General features: G+C 34.4%; 1 protein-coding gene across 50 annotated transcripts in view; it reads right to left on the reverse strand.

Moving 5' to 3' along the window:
- The window catches only part of hspg2 (heparan sulfate proteoglycan 2), a 186116-nt gene that overhangs the window by 18094 nt on the left and 146510 nt on the right, over positions 1 to 21512 (reverse strand). For 22 of the 50 annotated variants that reach the window (XM_073939057.1, XM_073939038.1, XM_073939056.1 and 19 more), the window contains 24 exons: positions 19690 to 19825; positions 19460 to 19611; positions 17607 to 17736; positions 16080 to 16226; positions 15540 to 15674; positions 15188 to 15369; positions 13761 to 13956; positions 13196 to 13375; positions 11447 to 11707; positions 9772 to 9928; positions 8871 to 8968; positions 8520 to 8786; positions 7085 to 7197; positions 6804 to 6951; positions 6266 to 6382; positions 5798 to 5815; positions 4586 to 4670; positions 4216 to 4360; positions 4011 to 4113; positions 3766 to 3875; positions 2527 to 2635; positions 2347 to 2445; positions 1940 to 2161; positions 793 to 1037 (listed from right to left, as the gene is read on the reverse strand). In XM_073939057.1, coding sequence (XP_073795158.1) covers positions 793 to 1037; positions 1940 to 2161; positions 2347 to 2445; positions 2527 to 2635; positions 3766 to 3875; positions 4011 to 4113; positions 4216 to 4360; positions 4586 to 4670; positions 5798 to 5815; positions 6266 to 6382; positions 6804 to 6951; positions 7085 to 7197; positions 8520 to 8786; positions 8871 to 8968; positions 9772 to 9928; positions 11447 to 11707; positions 13196 to 13375; positions 13761 to 13956; positions 15188 to 15369; positions 15540 to 15674; positions 16080 to 16226; positions 17607 to 17736; positions 19460 to 19611; positions 19690 to 19825 — 3555 coding nt within the window. The remainder of the gene's footprint in view (positions 1 to 792; positions 1038 to 1939; positions 2162 to 2346; positions 2446 to 2526; positions 2636 to 3765; positions 3876 to 4010; positions 4114 to 4215; positions 4361 to 4585; positions 4671 to 5797; positions 5816 to 6265; positions 6383 to 6803; positions 6952 to 7084; positions 7198 to 8519; positions 8787 to 8870; positions 8969 to 9771; positions 9929 to 11446; positions 11708 to 13195; positions 13376 to 13760; positions 13957 to 15187; positions 15370 to 15539; positions 15675 to 16079; positions 16227 to 17606; positions 17737 to 19459; positions 19612 to 19689; positions 19826 to 21512) is intronic. The other 28 variants (XM_073939068.1, XM_073939066.1, XM_073939064.1 and 25 more) reach the window with 3 other exon arrangements.

The following is a 21512-nucleotide window of genomic DNA, read 5'->3' on the forward strand; positions in this document are numbered from 1 at the left end:
TTATTATTATAGAAAAGAATAGGAAGTTAAAAAATAAGGCTCTAAATGAGAAACTAAATCTGCCAGTAGGTGGCGATAATGTCTAATAACTGGGTCGATGCATTCAAATAAGGCAGGCCCAAGCTTTTCAGCTCGTGAACCCCAAATAACAATGTCAGTGACTGGCGACCACCAATATCCTCTGAGGTGGTTATGAATATACAAACGCAAAACGGCTTGCACACACAAATAGGCCCAAGTCTATTCTTTGTTTAATTTTCGAGAACGCCGCTCGGAGGTCAACCTCCATGTTCAGTTTTGGCCTGTATTAAATTTTAATGTATGTGAGTCACAATAAAGGTGTCAGAAAGTTTACCCTGGTGCCATGAAATCAATCTGCTGCATCTGACCCTATTGCTGTGTCTCTAATCTAACGTAATGAGACCACAAGGGTCGCAATCCAATGGGGAAAAAATGTAGCTTATGGATAAAATAAGCTCATTCTAATAGTTTCATTAAAAATATATATTTTTGGAAATCACCAAATAACCCAACCTGAACATATAAAATCAGTATAACATTTGTACTTAGAACTACTCTGGAGTGACTCAGGATGTGATATTGAAGTTATATTAAACTTATTGCTTGTTTAACATTGCATAGCATATATCATATGACACAACTATTAAACAAAAACTTGACATATCTGTTTCTTTCATGACAAATAACTGACAAGTTCAATCAATAGCCTAAAATCATGACTGCAGGTAAGAATACGATGTAAACACTAGATTGTGCAGACGAGACTCTGACCTCTCCTATGCATCCATCAAACAGCATGCTGACGTTGGCGGGTTTGGGCAAGATGTCCATGCTGGGAACTCCTCCCAGATACATTGGTGTGTGGATATTAAGGCCCTGGGCTTTGCCTGGAGAAGATCTGGTGATTTCTTTTGCATGGTCCACCGTCAAAGACCCGTCTTTATTGAGGCGTTCAGCCACCACACGATGCCACTGATCAAGAGACACAGGCTCCTGACTGCGCAGAACAGCTTGACCTGAGCCAATAGAAACAAACATGTATTGCTTGAGCTGGTGGGATTAAAGGAACTATAGACTATTTTGAGGGTTTCCATAGCTTCCAAGAATCCAGAAAGCTCGACATATAGATAATTTTTTAATGACAGCTGTTTTAACATTAATTATGACAGAATCCACTCATGTTAGAGTTCTGAAACAGTTTGATGACAAGCAGGAACTGTTCATGGAACAATGATAGTGTCATATTGAAATGGTCTATAATGAAAACAATTTTAGATAGGTTTGATCAAATGTTTTTAATCTGTTAGATTACATATGATCCTTGTGTGAGAAACCCCCAATGTTCAAAGGCATCTATATAGTTTATTAGAATATGTCCAAATTTGTAATGTATTTTTGTAGTTACATTATGTATGAATTTATTTTTATGTACTTGCATGCACTAGCAAGGTAATGAATTATTATTTGTATTTAATTTAATTTAAATTTAAATGTAAAATTTTTTTTAATAATTTGATTAATCCTATAAAAAATTATTAGATCACTTATTCCAATTTTCATTGATTTGTTTCTTTGGTTTACAGGATGTATTTAATTACTGTAACAAATCCCACTTTTAATTTTTATATTTCCATTTTTAATCTATTTACACATTCATTCACGAAATTAATAAATTTCTATTAATAAATTAATATTAATGGAAATTTACACATTCATCCATGAAATTAATAAATTTCCATACATTTGTTGAATATTACATTTTTGGTATCAACATTTCTCAAAACATCTTCTTATTGTGTTTAACAGAGGAAAGTAACTTACAGATTTTTGGAACAAGTGGAGGATTTCTGGTTGAACTACACCTAAGTATCCTTAGAAATACAGTAGATTGTGATTTGTTGTCCATCAGAATTCTCACCTGTGCCAAGCTCATATCTGAACTCGACATGGCCATTCACCATAGACACCGCCACAAAGTCCTCCACTTTCATCTTTTTACCACCGCTGAAGAACATCAGGCCATCTGGATCCATGGGCTTGAACTCCATCTCAATGCGGAGGTCATTGTGAATATTAGTGAGAGGAGGATATGCGATATAAGAGTCTTCTCCGTCAAACAGTGGTGTCGTTATTAGAGTACCTGAGAAAGTCATGAAGAATAATAGTCAGAGCCAAAGGTGACCTTAAAATATACATACACACATACACACACACACAGATAGATATATATATATATATATATATATATATATATATATATATATATATATATATATATATATATATATATATATCATTTAAATGTTATTGGATATTGAGTTTTACCATCCATGCACTTGTTTCCAGACTTGCCCAAGTGGCAGCGACAGTCGTAGCCCAAACCACTGGGCCGGTTAATGCAGGTGGCATCAGGTCCACAGGCCTCTGTCGAGACAATGAGCAATAATGAAGCGTGCTGCTGATTTGACAAATCTGGACTGTGATTTTTACAGAGTGGCAGTTTACCTGTGTGGCAGTGCAAGGACGAGTGATGCTGACAATTGCTCCCAGTGAATCCTCTCTTGCAAGTGCATTTGTAGAGGCTGGCCACAGAGTCCTCACACGTGCCGTCGTTCTGACAAAACACACTTTATTTTAGATGACTGCTTTTCACAGGGCAGTAATGACAAATGCACATAATAGTGACTGTAACTTATGCCCTTCACCATTTGTTCAAACAGACTGATGTTCTGTTGATGTACATTTTCTCCCATGTAAGATTAGAGCTTGGAGAATGTAACATTTTTGCACATGATTTGTGTTCCTTTTTCATTTTCTGATCATATAATTAATCAAGCTTATTGAGAACTGAGAAGTAGAATGACAAAAACTAATATAGGGAAAACCAATGAAATAGATATTTAGTTTTTTATTATAATTGTTTACATGTTTATTTACCGTTATCAGAATGAAAGTACAATGTGCTTTCAGATATATATATATATATATATATATATATATATATATATATATATATATATATATATATATATATATATATATATATATATATATATAAATTATATAGACATAATATAATTTTGAAAAGAATGTGAAATGGGTTACAGTCCGAGTGTACTACAAAAATCACATCATAACAATAATAGCAAATAGATTAACTAAAATCAAAGCAAAATAATAATAAAACAATTATAATAATCCCAAAAAAAAGTCAATAAATCAATAGATAGATGGAGGTAAAGAAACATCATGCCACAATTTAATAAATATAAGCACTATGCTGGAATCAAATATTCTATATATAGTAAAATAAAAGCCATATGATTTAATGTTTCAAATTTTATTTTTTATACATATTCATTTCCCACAGATGGGTTGCAGCTGGAAGGCCATCCGCGGTGTAAAACATATGCTGGATAAGTTGGTGGTTCATTCCGCTGTGGCGACCCCAGATTAATAAAGGGACTAAGCCGAAAAGAAAAACAATGAATGTATATATTTAAATGATAAACCCTTGTTATGTGACATTCATAGTAAACCAATCTGTTATTTGTATACAGTAATATTTCTTTGTTTTTTGCAAAGTGCATAGTATATGGAGAGGTAGTTAGGGCTCTTATGTGAAAAGGGCCGTCACCTGCGTTGGGACTCTGTGTTGTTGTGAAAGGCATTGGAAGATATAGAAAATAAAAGGAGAGTTTAACTGACGAGTTCTAAACAGTTGTATTTTCTGTTATAACTAACCTGACATGGGCGATCCTTGCAGGTGGGACAATTCGAAACTCCAGTCGAACTTTTATCAAGATCCTTGAAAATGACCTCATCGCCTTGGATAATTAGTTGTTTGATACAGCCTTAAAGAAATACAAAAACACAGTAAAAAAAAAAAACTCACACTATTGATAATAATTGCACAATGATATATTTGTTGACCCTTAATAGCAAAAAAAAAATCCATATGCCACATAATAATATGATGGTTTTCTCACCAACAAAGCCAGTTTTGAGGCCTGCAGTTTTAGCAAGCATGCTGTAGTTTGGATAACCACCAACAAAAAGCTCCTCATTTAGATCCAGGCCCTTGAATTTTCCCTGCTCGGACATAAAGCATCTCACATTTAGTTAACTGCTATGAAGCCATCATTTAACAGTTTATTAAGGTGAAATCGTAGAAATGGAGAGAGGAATATACACCTGTGAGGTACCGTTTACAGGAGCTTGACCATCCACAACCAGAGAGCCCTGAGTCTGATTCCTGTACAGGTGAACTGTGTGAAACTCGCCTAGTTTTATGGGTGTAGGGTAACGAATAGTTGCCATCCCAGAGCCCACATCAAACCTGCAAAAGAAAAATGTGTACAAAAATAAATCCGTTGGCGCTGATAGCCTTGTTTTGCAGTGAGCAGACATCGTGCTCTGGGCATCCTGAGGTAAAGTCCAAGAGATCAATACCCCTCTCTCTCTCTGACATTGCATCCTGTTTAATATACTGTCCTATCCTAATAAAGGTAAAACACCCCCCCCCCCCCCCCTCTCTCCTTCAGGTTGTTATGACATAAAATACCTGAATTCAGGGCGTCCTCCTAGCAACCCAAATGATATGAAGTCAGCGCCTGTGGTCTTCTTTTGTCCATTGTAAATGATCATACCTGGATATGAAAAAAAAAAGTTAAGTCTATTGATGGCACTCACTTTCTTAACCATGGAGCCCAAAGCCATTTTCTGTCATTTTAAGCTGGAAGTAAAGCAGCATGCTGAGGGAGAAGCTGTTGCCATGTTCAGCATCTCTCAATGCCAATCACTGCCAATGCAAGCCACATGCATGGGCTCATGCCATGACTCTGCAATATCTCCACCAAATGGGCATATTAAGATTATCAAGCAGACCAGTGGCTCTCAAATAATTGGTTAGGACTAAAAAATAAACCACTATACTGCCACAGTGTTAGATCTCCATATAAGATCTAATCGAAGCAAAATGTTTTGAGGACCACTGGTACACATCATGCCCTCTGGGTTATTAATGAGCATTTCACAGTCACAGATAAGCTTGCTCAAAATAAAGCTTCTGTGTTAATTCATGTAAGATGCACATCATGTAATTACCATATCATATTTGAAATTTTTTAGGTGATCAAACTCCTAAACTTAGTTTGATGGATATAAGTTTTGTTTTAATGTACTAAAATATATTTGCTAAATTCACTGAGAAATAGACATATAGAAACACATACACACTTATATATATATATACACAGTATATACTGTAGTTACATCTAGATTCATTATGCAATGGAAAGCTCATCTTACACTATACATATCATTTACACTACAATGATCTAACACCCGGTAAAAGTTCATCTGTAAAAACATAAAATTACTATAAATCCCTTGATGCTACAATACTTTAATTACAAGTAAAAAGTTAAACTCAACAAATCATTAAATCTGTGTTTTTAGATTCAAATGTGGGGCCTAAATTCTCTTGTAATATCTAAAAGAAATGATTTTAGTTGTCATAGAAATGTTAAAGTCTTTATTATACTAAAATGCAAAAACATATAGTATTGTATATGTCACTACAATGTATAGTAGCTGCAGTTGGTTGATGATTCCATTCCTGCATCATGCTGCAACCAATTCAATGAAAAGCAGAAGTGCCTTGATGAACATATAATGAACATGCCTTGTATGTTCATAAGAGCCCTTCTTAGGGGCCAGTGAGAGTGTGCTGAGCTAACATCTCAGACACTCTCAGGTAAGCAAGCAGACTCACCGGCATACAAAATCAGCCCTTCATACCACAGAGAGGTGAAGGAGGGTAAAGAACAAAAACAATCATTGAGTTCACATACAGGAAACAAACATGTAAAAGGACTAAAAAACACCATCAAATACAGTGTTCTCCTAATATAGTAGCCTACATTCCTTTCGAACTGACAGTTCACCTAAATTTAAACTCATGTCAAGATGTCAAACATGTATAGCGCACTTTCTTCTGTGGAACAAACAAACAAAACATTTTTTCAAGCTTCAAAAATTTAGAGTTTTCTGTACCACAGTAGAAAGAAGTCATACATGTTTGAAATGACATACAGTGAAAGTGAGTAAAAAAAAAAGGAGAAATAAAAAAAAATTTAGTAAACAAAGTTAACAGTTCAAGTTACCAAACTCATAAACAAGTCAAGTGTGTTTAAAGGTGCTTTGCTTCAGTGAAGTGTCCTGCAGTTTTAAGGGTTCTTACCATCAACATTGTCCGGCCTGAAGGTAATTTTGATGCTGAAAGCCTTGTAGGAGTTTTTGATGGTGGGCAGTGTAAGGTATGAGAGGGGCTCTTGAGTGAAGTAGGGCATCACTCTTTCTGGAAGACCACATGAAAACCGACTGAATGTTAAACAGGCAAGCAACACAACATCTCTGAAATGTTTCAGATTTGCTTTTTAAATAGCATTTCACAAAAATCACAAAATGATATCTCGAAATAATAATTATAATAATTGAACAATAATTTGCTGAGTGTGTTTTTGTGTTTGGTTGGTTTAGACCTATCATGGATAAACGGAACACTAAAACCACCAGTAGTGTGTTAACAAGTCTCTGTTTGAATGAGCAAATTCAAAACTGCCGATTTATTTAGAACCGAAACAAAGATCACTGACTCAAATAATTAATTCAGAAACAGATTAATTCAACAAAAAGAAAAGAAAATTTTCCTGAAATTTAACTTACTAAAATGGAAAAAAGAAAAAACAAACATTTCACTCAAGTTAGAAGCTACTAACCATGAACATTGAGTCTGGTGAAGGCCTCAACTTTCCCTTGTTTGTTAGCAGCTGTACACACATATGTTCCTGCATCTGATTCAGTCACAACCGGCACTGTCAGTGCATGGCCATCCTGTCTGCATTTAGGGGGCAAGTCATTCTCCACCTGCAGGACGTACACAAAAGTGGTTAACACTGTTCATGAAGCAGACCTTTTTTAGTACTCCAAACAGAACTGTTTTGTAAACATATGATTTCATTTCATTTAGGTCAAATTTATCCACAAAATGTACGGTTACCTTTGACCATGTAATAGTTGGCACTGGGTACCCAGAAGCGATGCATGGCAGGACAGCATCAGAGCCAATTGTGACTTCCTTTGACTCAGGCAGTGCAGCAATCTGAGGCAAGGCTAGAAAATGTACAGAGGGCAGTTATATTTGAAGAACATCCCTTTAATATGTTGCATTTAATGCAACTAAGTACAAAACTCCACTTCTAGAAAACACTGAGCTTGATGTCTATTTTATAGGTGTCAATTTTTAATTCCCATCCACTTTTTTAGCAGCATTCTGGGAATGTTTTCTTAAAAGCATTTACAAATACCATCATTAAAGCTTCATAAGTCATTAACTGAGGCCATTTATAACATGAATCAAAAATGACTAACTTTCAGTTGGAGAAAAAAAGTCTTTGAAAAATGTAATGTAAACACATTCTGCAAAATCAATAAAAACCCTACTCAGTTACATCAATTGCAGTGCTCCATGACAGTGGGAGGAAAAAATCTCTTGTCATGCTTTACTTGTTGTGACTCTGGTGCAAGGTTCTCTACTGTATCATGGGTAATTTAGTTTTTCTAAATGAATTCAGCGCTTAAACACAATCGTTTTAAAAATTAGGTTGAATTAACACAAACAGATCGGTTATACAATCAATTGCACAATCTCAGAACTCAAAACAAGTGTGTCTTTAAAAAGATTATCAGTTGTTGTTATAATAATATTTATAATATTTGAGATGTTTTTAGAGATGTTGGTTGTAAAAATGGTGAGGCAGTGGCGCAGTAGGTAGTGCTATCGCCTCACAGCAAGAAGGTCGCTGGCTCGCTGGTTCAAACCTCGGCTCAGTTGGCGTTTCTGTGTGGAGTTTGCATGTTCTCTCTGCCTTCGCTTGGGTTTCCTCCGGGTGCTCCGGTTTCCCCCACAGTCCAAAGACATATGGTACAGGTGAATTGGGTAGACTAAATTGTCCGTAGTGTATGAGTGTGTGTGTGAATGTGTGTGTGGATGTTTCCCAGAGATGGGTTGCGGCTGGAAGGGCATCCGCTGCGTAAAAACTTGCTGGATAAGTTGGCGCTTTATTCCGCTGTGGCGACCCCGGATTAATAAAGGGACTAAGCCGACAAGAAAATTGATGAATGAAGTTGTAAAAACACAACTGTTGCACTATCTTTGCTGGCCCTGACTCTCTGATTGGTGGAATGTTTTGTGTAGAACTATGGGTAATGTAGTTTTAAATCAAAAATACTAGTTAATACTAATACTACTAATAAATTAAGATATATTCGTGCAAACCAGATCAAAAAAAGTATTTAATACCAATTTAAAATGCATTTCTCCATATGCTGGAAATAAAAAGGAGTTTAGACTATTTTAGACTAACCCATCTATTAAAATCAGTGGCAAAAGAATTATCATAAGCATCCTGGATATACAGTAATAACATACTCACACTGGATGTTAAGCACCACATGTGAATGCTCTGAGCCCACGTCATTAGTGGCTGTGCAGCGATACTGTCCTGAATCAGACTCGAACACTTGATCAATCCTCAAGATGTTTCCTCTTATTTCCACATGATCAGGAAGAGGAGCTCCGACTTTACTCCAGCGCACTGTGGGCTCGGGGTCACCAATGGCATGACACTCAAACTCCACAGAGTTTCCCACCATCACCGTCTGCACTGATGTACGCACGTTGATCTTCACTTTGGGAAGAGCTATGAAAACAAAAAGACTAAGTCAGAGGGATTTAAAGATAGGTAACTCGAGAAGCTAATTTTATTTTGGGTATCATAGAGGACCTTGAATGAGGAGTTTGGCGCTGTCCTGAGCATGTTCAAACTGACTTGTAACTCTGCAGGTGTAGATTCCCTCATTGCTTTGCTCAAGATTCTCAATTCTGCATGAATAATAACAAACATCATGATTAAAAACACACAGAAAATAATTCAAAGCTTTATATAACACAAATACTACACACTTTATTGTGAAATAAAATTAATAACGATATTGGAATAAACTTGGAATTGGAATAAAAATTAACATTTTTCCTCTGTTTGCCCTCTTTTATTCATTCATTCATTCATTCATTTATTCATTCATTTTTTTGTCGGCTTAGTCCCTTTAGACCTTGTTGCTGTGAGGCAACAGCACTACCTACTGCGCCACTTCTTCGCCCCTTGCCCTATTTTAACAGCATTAAAATCAACCATTACAAAATTTGTTTTAAAAAATGAATAAATATTTAATGAAGGGGTAAAAATGCATCTTTTTTAAGTAAAATAATGCCTTCACTGAATTGAATTTAATTAAGGAATGAATCAATAAGAAAACAATGACTTTAATGACTAAAAATACATTTTAAACAATAAATAAATATTTAATGCAATATAAAATAAATATGAATGTGTATTTATGTGAATTAATGACTTCAATTCAAATGTTTGGGGTCGGTTAAAACATTAAAAAAAAATTTTTTTTTTTAATATTTAAATATTTTTAACTTTTTTTTATTTATAATTATATTTAAGAGATTTTTAACATTTATTAGACAGGACAGTGGAGAGGGAGACAGATGGAAAGGGAATCAAACTCAACACATTTAATCACCAGGCTATTGGCGTCCACAACATTTTTACAGTTTTTATCAAATAAATTCATCTTATTACACACTGACAGTTTTGATGTTTTGTAGTCAGTCACCTGAGAATCCCGTCTTTAATGTGATGGTTTGGTGGCAGGACTCCTCCCTCCTTCAGCCACTCAATCTGTAGCCCTCCTTTAGCAGCGCAGGTGAACTCAACAGCACTGCCCAGAGCCTTCACCTCCACCTGAGGAGACACTTTCACTGACAGAGAAGCTGCAGAAAAGACAGGACAGAGCTCAAGATGAGGAAAAGTGAAAAAGTCTATAACCAGCCCAACATCTAGAATCAGCAAGACTTTTTTGTTCTATTCTAGTTAGAAAGGCTGGATTTGGTTTATCAAAAATACAGTAAAAAACAATCAAATACTGTCAAATATTATTACAATTTAAAACCACTGTATTATTGAACGCAGTTTCAGGTTTAATTTGTGATTTAATGTTAAATTTTCAGCATCAATTCTCAGTACTCTTGTCAATTGTCACATGACTTTTTAGAAATAATTATAATATGATGATCTGCTGCTCAAGAAATATTTATTAATACTACATGAATATTATTAGTATCAATGTTAATACATAAAAACTCCCATTCTAAATATACAGTTAAAATCAAAATTATTAGCCCCCCTTTGAACTTTATTTTCTTTTTTGAATATTTCCCAAATGATGTTTAACAGAGCAAGGAAATTTTCACAGTATGTCTGTTAATATTTTTTCTTGTGGAGAAAGTCTTATTTGCTTTATTTTGGCTAGAATAAAAGCAGTTTTTAATTTTTTAAAACAATTTTAAGGACAAAATTATAAGTCCCTTTAAGCTATATTAAACCATCGTTATACAAAAACTTGCCTAATTAGCCTAACCTGCCTAGTTAACCTAACTAACCTGGTTAAGCCTTTAAATGTCACTTTTTAGCTGTATAGAAGTGTCTTGAAAATATTTAGTCAAATATGATTTACTGTCATCATGGCAAAGATAAAAGAAATTTAGTTATTAAATGAGTTGTTAAAATTATTTTGTTTAGAAATGTGTTGAAGAAACCTTCTCTCCATTAAACAGAAATTGGGGGGGAAATAAATGGGGCCTAATTATTTGGGGGGGGGTTAATAATTCTGACTTCAACTGTATGTACTTGCATCCATGAAGGACACATTAACTGGTTCAATCGTGAGTAAATTAAAAACATTTTAAATGTTAATGCTGTTATCTTGAACTTTCTCTTCATCTAAGAATCCTAAATTGTCAAATTTACCAACATTACATGTTTTTCAACCAAAGACAACAAAGACCTTGAAAATGCAGCTTTAGATAAAGCACAGGAATAAATAATATTCAAAACTACATTTAGGAAAAAAAAAACTATTTTAAACTGCAATGATATTTCGCAATTTTACAGATTTGAGATCATTATTATTGATTGTTTTGATCATAATAAAGCAGCAAATAATCTTATTAGAATGATTTTTGAAGCATCATGTGACATCAAAGACACTGAAAATTCAGCATAAAGCACAGGAATAAATATTATTTTAAACTACATTCGATAAGAAAACTATTTTAAATATAATAATATTTTACAGCTTTTACCGTATTTTGATCAAACAAATACAGCCTTGAAGAGCAAAATATGCTTTCTTTAAAAACATTTAAGAATCTTACTGATCCCAAACCTTTGACCGGTACTATATCTGTAAGACTGGTGTGTTCACACGTACTGAAAGGAGCAATACTTACATCGGACAGAGACTTTGGCCAGTGCTTCGCTCTTGCCAACCTTATTGCTGGCCACACACCTGTATGTGCCCGCATCGTTTTCTTTGGCCAGGTTGATTTGCAGATCTCCTCCCTGCAGCTGGGCAGTAGAGGGCAGACTGCCGTTGATTTTAGTCCATTCATATCGCAGTGGTGGTGTGCCGTGGGCCAGGCACTGCAGCCGGATTACTTCACCCACGCGCACAGACACGTCATTAGGCAAGGAAGTGGCATAAGGTGGGGCTGCACAAACCAAACACACGTCAATTAGAGGATGTTGGATAATTACAGCTGGCTTTACAACAGCAGGAAAATATGCTCCACACTTGGAAAAATTTGCACAGCTGATCAAATGTTTTTAAGTAAAAATATCTGACCAAAACAAAATATAATCACACATAATTGCAAAATGCAACAGAGCCGACTCAGCTCACTCTGGGGGCAACAAAAATTACGTTGTACTCAATAGCACTCCAGAGCACAGTGTTTTATTTACAGTGCTGGCAGGTCTAAACAGTCTACAGTGAAGATTATTATATATATATATATATATATATATATATATATATATATATATATATATATATATATATATATATATATATATATATATATATATATATATATATATATATATATATATATATATACAGTTGAAGTCAGAATCATTATTTGTTCTGTAGACTATCGAAAAAAACAAACAGCTTAAAGGGGCTAATAATTTTGACCTTAAAATGGTGCTTAAAAAAAACTAAATAAATAATAAAGAAAAAAAAAAAAAGAAAAAAAAATATTAAAAAAAAAATATATATATATATATATATATATATATATATATATATCCACAATATACATAAAAGAGGGTTTGCTCGAACGTTCTCGTTGACTTGGTTAACAAACAAATATCTTGGGGTATGGTCACTGCTTTGATAGGCCAAACTCCCACCCTTTTTGTGACCTACTGTACCACTCTCGTAACACTTAAAACATAATTATCATTTAAACCACAATAATAATCTTCTCCAAAACACTTAAACACTTAATGCCAGTTCTTCTGACACCACTTGTCACACAGAGGAGTTGTTATGGTTAATTGTGGGAAGCAAGAAACAAATAAGAATTAAGGCTCAGCCGATATAGTACTATGGTGCAAAGGTTTGTTTATTTATAGTGCAAAGTGTCCAATTCAAAATTCCCAAAAATAGTCAAAATATATACAAAAATAAACAAACAACAAAACAAGAAATAAAGACAATAAAGTAAGAAGATATATTTGTACACAAAACTCGCTATCCAGACTCTCAATACTTCTACCAAACGTTATCCCACTTCTGACACCAACAGTGACAGAGCTCGAGCTCAGTTCTGGGTGGGAGTTAACACATTTTATTACAACTTACTATAATTATGCTAATCGTTTTATACTTCAATTACAAAAAAATAGTTTAACTTATTTTACGCTACTACATAACCTTGTTATCCCACAATTTTAAACTCAAAAATGGTACTATACCAGGAAGACAAGTAAATTATGCCAAATAAATCTCACTTTTTAGATTTATAGTAATAGTTTGTAGTCTAATCAAAATTCTTACATTTCTGAAATAACGAAATTCATTTCTGGAAGTTTGTGTTAACTAATGTACAAATATGTCACAAAAAGATAATTGTGTATACATTTAATTAGTTTAAAGACATTTTTTTTCTAGCAAATAATTTCAAAGTACTCACTGTCTACTTCCAGCATAATGGTGACTTCACTGGTGCCCAGATGGTTAGTGGCATTGCAGACGTACTGACCAGAGTCCTGACGGCCTACATTAGGCAAGATCAGGCTGTTGTCCACAATCTTGTGTCTCCAAGGAAGAGACGAGCGTTCTTTAAACCATGTGATGGTGGGTTTTGGGAATCCTGTAGTTAATATATAAGAGCTTTAGAACACGCTTTAAAATTAGACTAAGGTTTATTACTGGTACTTTTAAATGGATAGTTCACTCAAAAATTTAAATTGCCTCACCATTTATTTACACTCATTTGGTTCTAAAAATGTATGAATTTCTTTCTTCTGTTGTACACAAATTAAGACAGTTTGAAAAATGTTGGAAAATAGCAGCCACTGACATACATGATAGGAAAAAAATACTATGGAGGTATGTTTTTTCCAGCATTTTTGTGTTCTCAATGGATGAAAGAAACTCAAACAGGTTTGAAACAAGTAGAGGATGAGTAAAAACTGACAGAATGTTCATTTTTGGATGAGCTATCCCTTTAACCAAGGGCTTACAGTAGCACCTACCATGGGCATCACAATGCAGTGTGGCAGTTGATCCCTCTACCACTATTATCATGGGTTCACGGACACTGGCACGGGGAACAGTTGGCACCTGAGGGCCTCCTTCTACAAACACCTCCACTCGAGTCTCAGTTGTGCCCTGGTTATTCTGCGCTGAGCACACATATGTGCCACTATCCTCCGGTCGAGCAACCAACACCTACAGTGGAGATCATAATTACAGAACAGTCAGTTTTTTCAATGCTGAGGTAACTACTTAGTCCTATTTAAAATGATCCTTTACTAATAAAAGAGCAGTTTTTTACACACTTCATTAGTTACAAATATTATGAAGCACAGTAAGAAATTTGAAAAAAGGATGGTCATAAAAAACACTTTTAAATCCCTTTCAGTGGCTGTATCATTATACATAAACGCCAATTCAGCACTGAAGGTCTGATCTCAGCATACAGTATCCTGCTGTTTGAGAAACAGATTCAAAAAGGTTACTTTTCTTGCATATAAAGCCTAATCAGTCAGCAATGCTTATGCAGGTCAATGAGTGCCATTACAACATAGATGAAGGAGATGAAAACAATGAAATAATAAAATGGGAGCCCAAAGTCCTGATCTAAACCTTGTTAAAATGTCTGGAAATTCCTTGATGACAATGTTATGACTAAGAAAGCAACTTCAGTCAGTGATAGCAGGATGAGAGTGACTAGCTGACATCATTCAAAGCAAGCATTCAATTTCAGGAATTTAGTTTGCAAAACAGTGACGACGTACGAAACAGAAGTTTTAAAAGTCAATGGGGCAAAAAATGACGATGGCTTTAAAGGATAGTTTACCCAAATTTTTTTTACTTACACATCATTTACTAACCCTGTTGTTCCAAACCTTTGAGTTTCTTTCTTCTGTTGAACCCAAAAGAAGATGTTTTGAGCAAAGCTGGAAAGCTGTAACCACTTACTTCCATAGTAAGAAAAACAAATATTATGCAAATCAATAGTTACAGGTTTCGAGCTTTATTCAAAATATTTGCTTTTGTGAAAGAAAATCAGTTTGAAACAAAAAAGAGTGAAAAAATTATGACAGAATTTCCCTTTTTGGGTGAACTACCCCTTTAATTCTGTTCATGTTTTGTCCACAAATGAAGGATATTTGCTAAAGTACCTTGGTTATTTAATAAAATGGCGTTTTTCTAGCAAATACTGTTCTAGCAATACTACTATTTTACAATTTGTTTACTATTTATTGACTATTTACTAGCAATACTTAATTTTTTTTAACCAGGATGATCACATAATAAAAAAACAAACAAAAAAGGTGTTTTGAACTGCTCTCTAATTTTTCTCTTCACTGTAAACAAAGTATAAAACCTTTCTGATGAACATAAAGGCCAAACAATCAGGAAATCAACATCATCAATACAACAAATGATTCATAACCTGTATGATAGCACTGGAGTCAACAGGCACGGTGCTGCTCAGCATTGTCTTGCGATTGTTGTCCAGTCTGTGCCATCTGACTGAGGGTCTTGGCTCTCCAGCGGCCTGGCATTCAAGATTAATGGGATCACCGACCCTGACTCGCACTGGTCCTGCAGGGGTCACCACAGCCTTAGGAGATTCTACCAATGAAATAAGAAAAAAAAAGAGAGAGAAATGAGCATTATGCCTGAACAATGATAATAAATGTAAGGAAAATCTCAAGCAGAAATAGTATGTGCTAAGTGTGAAGGCAATAATACAATTCACAAAACCAGTTTTTCAAAAAATGTCGCATTTAATGTTGCTCTACCTCTCACAATGAGTGACACGATGCTATGAGTCATTCCGTACAAGTTGCTGGCCACACAGCGGTAGGTGCCTTGGTTTTTCGCCTGGGCATTTGTAACAGTCATGATTGAACTGTCAGGACCCACCTTTACATTATCTAAAGAAGAGAAGTTCATAAGGACATATCACATATGGAGATTTTGACATGTTCTAACACAGTGGTGGGCAAACCTTTCAGACCCGAGGGCCGCATCAAGTTTTGCAAACCAAGTAAAGGGCCACATGTCAAATCCTTCAAAACACAACTTTTATTTATAGTGGCAGTATGCATGGATCTTGTAATATCGGACAGAAACATGTCACATTAACAAAAAGCAGATTTTTTTATATATTATGATTTTTTTATATATTATATATTATATATTAAAAATGCGAGGTGCAGCAGCCGGTTAAAACGCGAGGCTTGCACTAAAGAGCTAAAATGTGCTTTCCACGTAAGTGGACACTCGAGCCCTTCTAAACCTTCTTCCAGAGGGCAACAGAACAAAATTGTGTACAGTACCTGGCAGAGGCAGGTTATTGGTGAGTTTCCACTCCAGTCGCACTGGCTGGGCTCCGTTGTGAACCTTGCACCTGAAGCTCGCCGATTCGCCCTGCTTCACCACTGCACTATGCGGCTCAATGGAGATAATGGGAGTCTGGAGGCCTACTCCAAAATCAAACCACAAAATACACTGAGCACACACTGACTATGCTGACAATGTGTATGTTGTAAACAAATGTTAGTTAAGTGTTTTGCTTCAAATTGTAGCACATTTTAAAGGAATAGTTCATCTAAACTGGAAAATACTGCATTCGTTTACTCACCCTTCATTTGTTACAAACCTGTTTGAGTTTCTTTCTTCTGTTAAACACAAAAGTTATGAGGGTGACATGGTGGCTCAGTAATTAGCCCTGTTGCCTCACAGCAATTAGGGTGCGGTTTCGAGTACCAGCTGGGTCAATTGCCATTTCTGTGTGAAGTTTGCATGTTCTCCCTGTGTTTGCGTGGGTTTCCTACTGGTGCTCCGGTTTCCCCCACAGTCCAAAGACATGTGCTATAGGTGAATCAGGTAAACTAAATTGGCCGTAGTGTGAGTGAATCAGAGTAAATGGGTGTTTCCCAGTACTGGGTTGCAGCTTTAAGGGCATCCACTGTGTAAAACATATGCTGGGTAAGTTGGCGGTTCATTCCGCTGTGGCGACCACTGATGAATAAAGGGACTAAGCCGAAGGAAAATAAATGAAAGAATGAATGAAACCAGTGACCAATGACATAGAGTACTACCGGACCGTGACATTTTTTATACTATGGATGTCAATGGTTACCAGTTTACAACATTCTTCAAAATATCTTCTTTTGTGTTCATGAGAAAAAAAGAATCACATAAAGGTTTAAAACAACTTGAGGAAGAGGACATAGTCAGAAAATATATATGTATTTTTTGGGGTGAACTATTCCTTTAAGATATGGTCTGTTGCAACAATATAACAATAACATATAATTGTTGATTTAATTTCACTATTTACATTTTTTATATATTTTCTGCTCTTTTCGTCTAGATTTTTTGTATGTTTCATTTGAATGGACAGAATCAATTATATAAAGCACTAAATATCACTGTACTTTAGTCCAATTCAAATGAAACTATTCTATTCTATTTTATTCTATTCTATTCTATTCTATTCTATTCTATTCTATTCTATTCTATTCTATTCTATTCTATTCTATTCTATTATATTCTATTCTATTCCATTCTATTCTGTAGTGGTCTCATAAAGGTAAAACTAAATTTCAGGAACGTCTTAAAGAAGAAGAAGTTCTTTATTTAGTTATTAGCCATAGTTTCATCTAAAGTAGAATTTTACCATGAAATACTGGAAACTGCATCAATAATTTGCGAACAAAGCACCACAAATAATGAGCTTAAAAAACAGCTTTCATTTTGACATATTGCAAGAAAACCTAAAACATGAGTGTGTATGACATCAAACATGATCAAACATGTATGACAGATGTTGACACTTTTCATCAGTTAAAGGGACTTACGGGAGGCGCTGGACGTCACAGAGACAGACACAGTGGCCTTTTGTGGAGATGGGCCGTTCTCCACTGTACAGATATAATCTCCAGTGTCATCAGCAGAGGCCCGCAGGATCCGCAGCCGAGTCTCCAAAACCTGGAGTCAAACACACAAACACAAGCAAACCAACGATTCATTAAACACTCTAATCGGAAAACCTATTACAAAGATCCTTATTACCACGAAAAAAACAGGCACACAAAAACAGACCTCTTCTTAAAGGAAACATAATTTTTTTTTTTTTAAATAGGCTCATTTTACAATTTCCATACAGTTAAAAAATTGAGTTTTACTCATTTTTGTAATCCATTCAGCTGATCTCTGGGTCTGGCAAAATCACTTTTAGCTTAGCTTAGCATAATCCATTGAATCGGATTAGACCATTAGCATCTTGCTTAAAAAAAAAAAAGGAGCTTCAATAAGTTTTCTATTTAAAGCTTGACTTTTCTGTAATTACATTGCTTAATAAGAATGATATAAAAATGTTAGTTTTCTAGATCGATAAGGCTAAGAATTTACCGCTCATTCTAAAGTATCTGTAATCAAGGAGGTGGAATAATATTATGCAGCTATATTGAAAGAAAATAGCAAACAAATGTGCCTATTTCCAAAAAAAAGTGGAGCGTTCCTTTAAAATGCTTACTTAGGACTTTACTTTTTAGTATGTGATCACTTTAAGCAAATTTTCCAAATATTTGCTGCTTTGTTACATCATATAAAAACTGTGAGGCAATGCAATTTGTATTTTTTTAAACGGCTGTGTTACACTTAAAAAAAAAAGAGCAGGTAGACGTAGATGTTTAAAAAAAAGTGTTATCATTAGGTAATTTCTAGATAAACAAGAGAATGACAACATACAGTATTGTGTGCACGTGGTTTTCTTCAAAAGCAAAGTCCTATAAATGTACTATCCTTTAGTTAAATGTTTTGGTGACTTCCAGGGCCACGTAACCCTGTAAAGCTTTGTCAGATTATACTATATACTATAATTTTAGAGGTTATATTATACTATTGATATACTATAATACTATATTCTATAATATTGTACTACACATTCAGACTGTTGATGCCAAATTATATAAAGTTTCTGTGCAATGTTAAATGTATAATGTATCAAACTTTGTGGTCTTTTTGGTGCTTGTAAACACTACTGTAAGTTTGCTCAATGGGCAATTTTTTTTCTTTTGTTGACTACAAATCAAGACATATTGAAGAAGGATAGAAAAAAAAACGCAATTGACTTCTATAGTATATTTTGTTCCTATTATTGATACCAATAGCTGTTATTGTGATACCAATAGCAGCAATTTTTTTCCAGCATTCTTCAGAATATAGTTTTGCATTAAATAGAAGAAGAAAATCATAAGTTAAGTAGAATTTAAGTGTGATTAAACGAAATGTTCAAATTTGGGTGAACTATCTCTTAAAGGATGTGACATTAAAATAAATTTATAATAATAAAACACACAAGATCATAATGTGCTCCTAAACAAAAATGACTTGAATATGTTACCATTTCAGTTTAACATAACATAACGCAACATAACGTGAGCGATAAGCTCAAATGTTAACAGATGGTTGCTCGCTGGACATATTTTGTTTGTAAATAAATTTGACTGGAATCAACCTCGGCTTAACAATGAAAATCTTCTACTATCATCTCTGCTGCTTTTGCTTCAGACTCTGTAAATAAGCATTGCCATTTTACATACTGTAGAAATACTATTTTTATTGTAGAAAGACACATTTCAGCTGTTATTATAAGGTCCAATGTGACATTCATAAAGCTGGAGCTGCCCAAATATGCTTTATTGTAAACCTGATGATTTGATGACAGCAGCCCGCCTGCCCTGCTCCATTTGACTGATCCTGTAGAAGTTCCTGGGACAAGGCAGTTGAGATCTAGAGCCTCTCCTTCAATTACTGAAGCACTAGGGGGCTGAATAATGACTCCGGAGAGGATATTTTCACCTGATCATCGTGAGAAGAAAATATTAAGATTTTATTCTACAAATATGAGTTTAAATTCAATTTGAGGGCTAGCATTACCTTTTGTGACAGAGACATCAATGTGAGCTTCTGAAGAACCAGCGGCGTTGGTGCCAACACAGAGATATGTGCCTGCATCAGATAACCTGATATTGGGTACCACGAGAGTGCCAATGTCAGTGCGGTCCATGCGTGCCTAAAGAGGATATGGGTATATATTTAATATATATATTTTATGTGAAAGACATTATAACAGCATTGTTTTTCTGTAAAGCTGCTTTAATATGACAATAATAATTATAAACGTCAAAAACCGCAAAATAGAAAACCGACATAATTCATTTGACATGAATAAAGTGAATTAAATCAACAGAAGACCAGTTTTACACCCATTACTTACCTTGACAAGACTTGCATTAAACTAAATAAAACAGCTATACCTTAATACAATACCTGAAAATAAATGATCAGTGGTAATTAGGCAGTGGGTTTTACGGTTGTTTAGCATTTTAGTATTGTATTATGGAATTTGTTTTGTTATGAGGCTGTCATCATACTCTAACAAGATTAACAACAAACTGAATGAATCAAAAATACATATTTAGCTTTCAAATGCCAATTGAAATGGTTCTTCCATCGTTTCCAGTTATTTCTATTCATATTCTTTTATTATAGTAATGAAGTGTTATTTAGTACTCATGCCCGTAGCCAGGATGGGTTCACTGACAAAGATCCAGAATTTTTCCCATTCATGAGCTCATTTGTCCTATTTTGACTGCTATGTCATCATAAATAGTAAAAATAACCCATTGAAAAAGGCTTTAAGACCAAGCGAAATCCTGAAGTGAATTTCTGTTTATCAGTTTTGGCCAATGCAAACAATTATTTTTCAAGACTCCAAAATCCAGCTGTGCAAGAAAGCTATGGTATTGGATTTAAATAGAGAAAACATTTGACAAGTAACTTTGATTCTAAATCTTGGACCTTATTCTTGAAAGAAAACATGGCCAATAAAAAAGTACCAAAAGCATTCCATATGAAAATCAATTTGAATACTATTTAGGCTATTGTTGTTATCACTGAGTTTCAAATGTACTTTTTTTCTTTTTAATTGTGAAGCTCTAAATTATTGTTATTATTATTATTATTATTATTATTATTATTATTATGATCATCATTACTATTATTATCATGTTTTATTATTTTTTTTATTATTCAAAGGGCGAAATTCTGACTGAGGACAGGTAAATGTCCTGGCCAGTTTGTTATTTGCCTAATAAATTGCAATAGGCTACAGTTTTTATTTTTAACTTTTTTTAATGATATATGATGTAATAAATCATGTAATTAAATTTTAATCAAATTTAATTTTAAAAATAATAGTCATATTTCTTTATTCTAAATATTTAGGAAATATTTTTGATACATCAAAAAGTGTGGTTATGATGACCAACCGACAAGTCAATTCACCTAAAAATAGTGCTTAAAGTGACACCTAAATTCCTTATTTAAATTTCATAATTATATAGAAAATGAGGCTAATAACTGCAAAATGTTCCACCCTTTTCACCAGGATGGCTACGGGACTGGTACTACTTTGCAAATAGCTTTACTGTACCACAACTTTTACAAAATGCTACAGTACATATGTAGTGGCTTGTATGGAAGTTTACTCCAACCACATAATTTAAAGGTGACCTTTTATCTCCCAATTTATATATACATTTTTTTTTATATATATAGATTTTTTTTTTATTTGACCATATACTGTATCTCTCAATTTTTAGGTAATTCATAAAATCTCAAAATTCTAAGGGAAAAAAATCATATAAACTGGAATCGCAATAAATACATCATCTCAGAATTGCAAGTTTCCATCTTGC

The sequence above is a fragment of the Danio rerio genome, chromosome 23 (assembly GCF_049306965.1).
Source record: "Danio rerio strain Tuebingen ecotype United States chromosome 23, GRCz12tu, whole genome shotgun sequence".
NCBI classification, from domain to species: domain Eukaryota; kingdom Metazoa; phylum Chordata; class Actinopteri; order Cypriniformes; family Danionidae; genus Danio; species Danio rerio.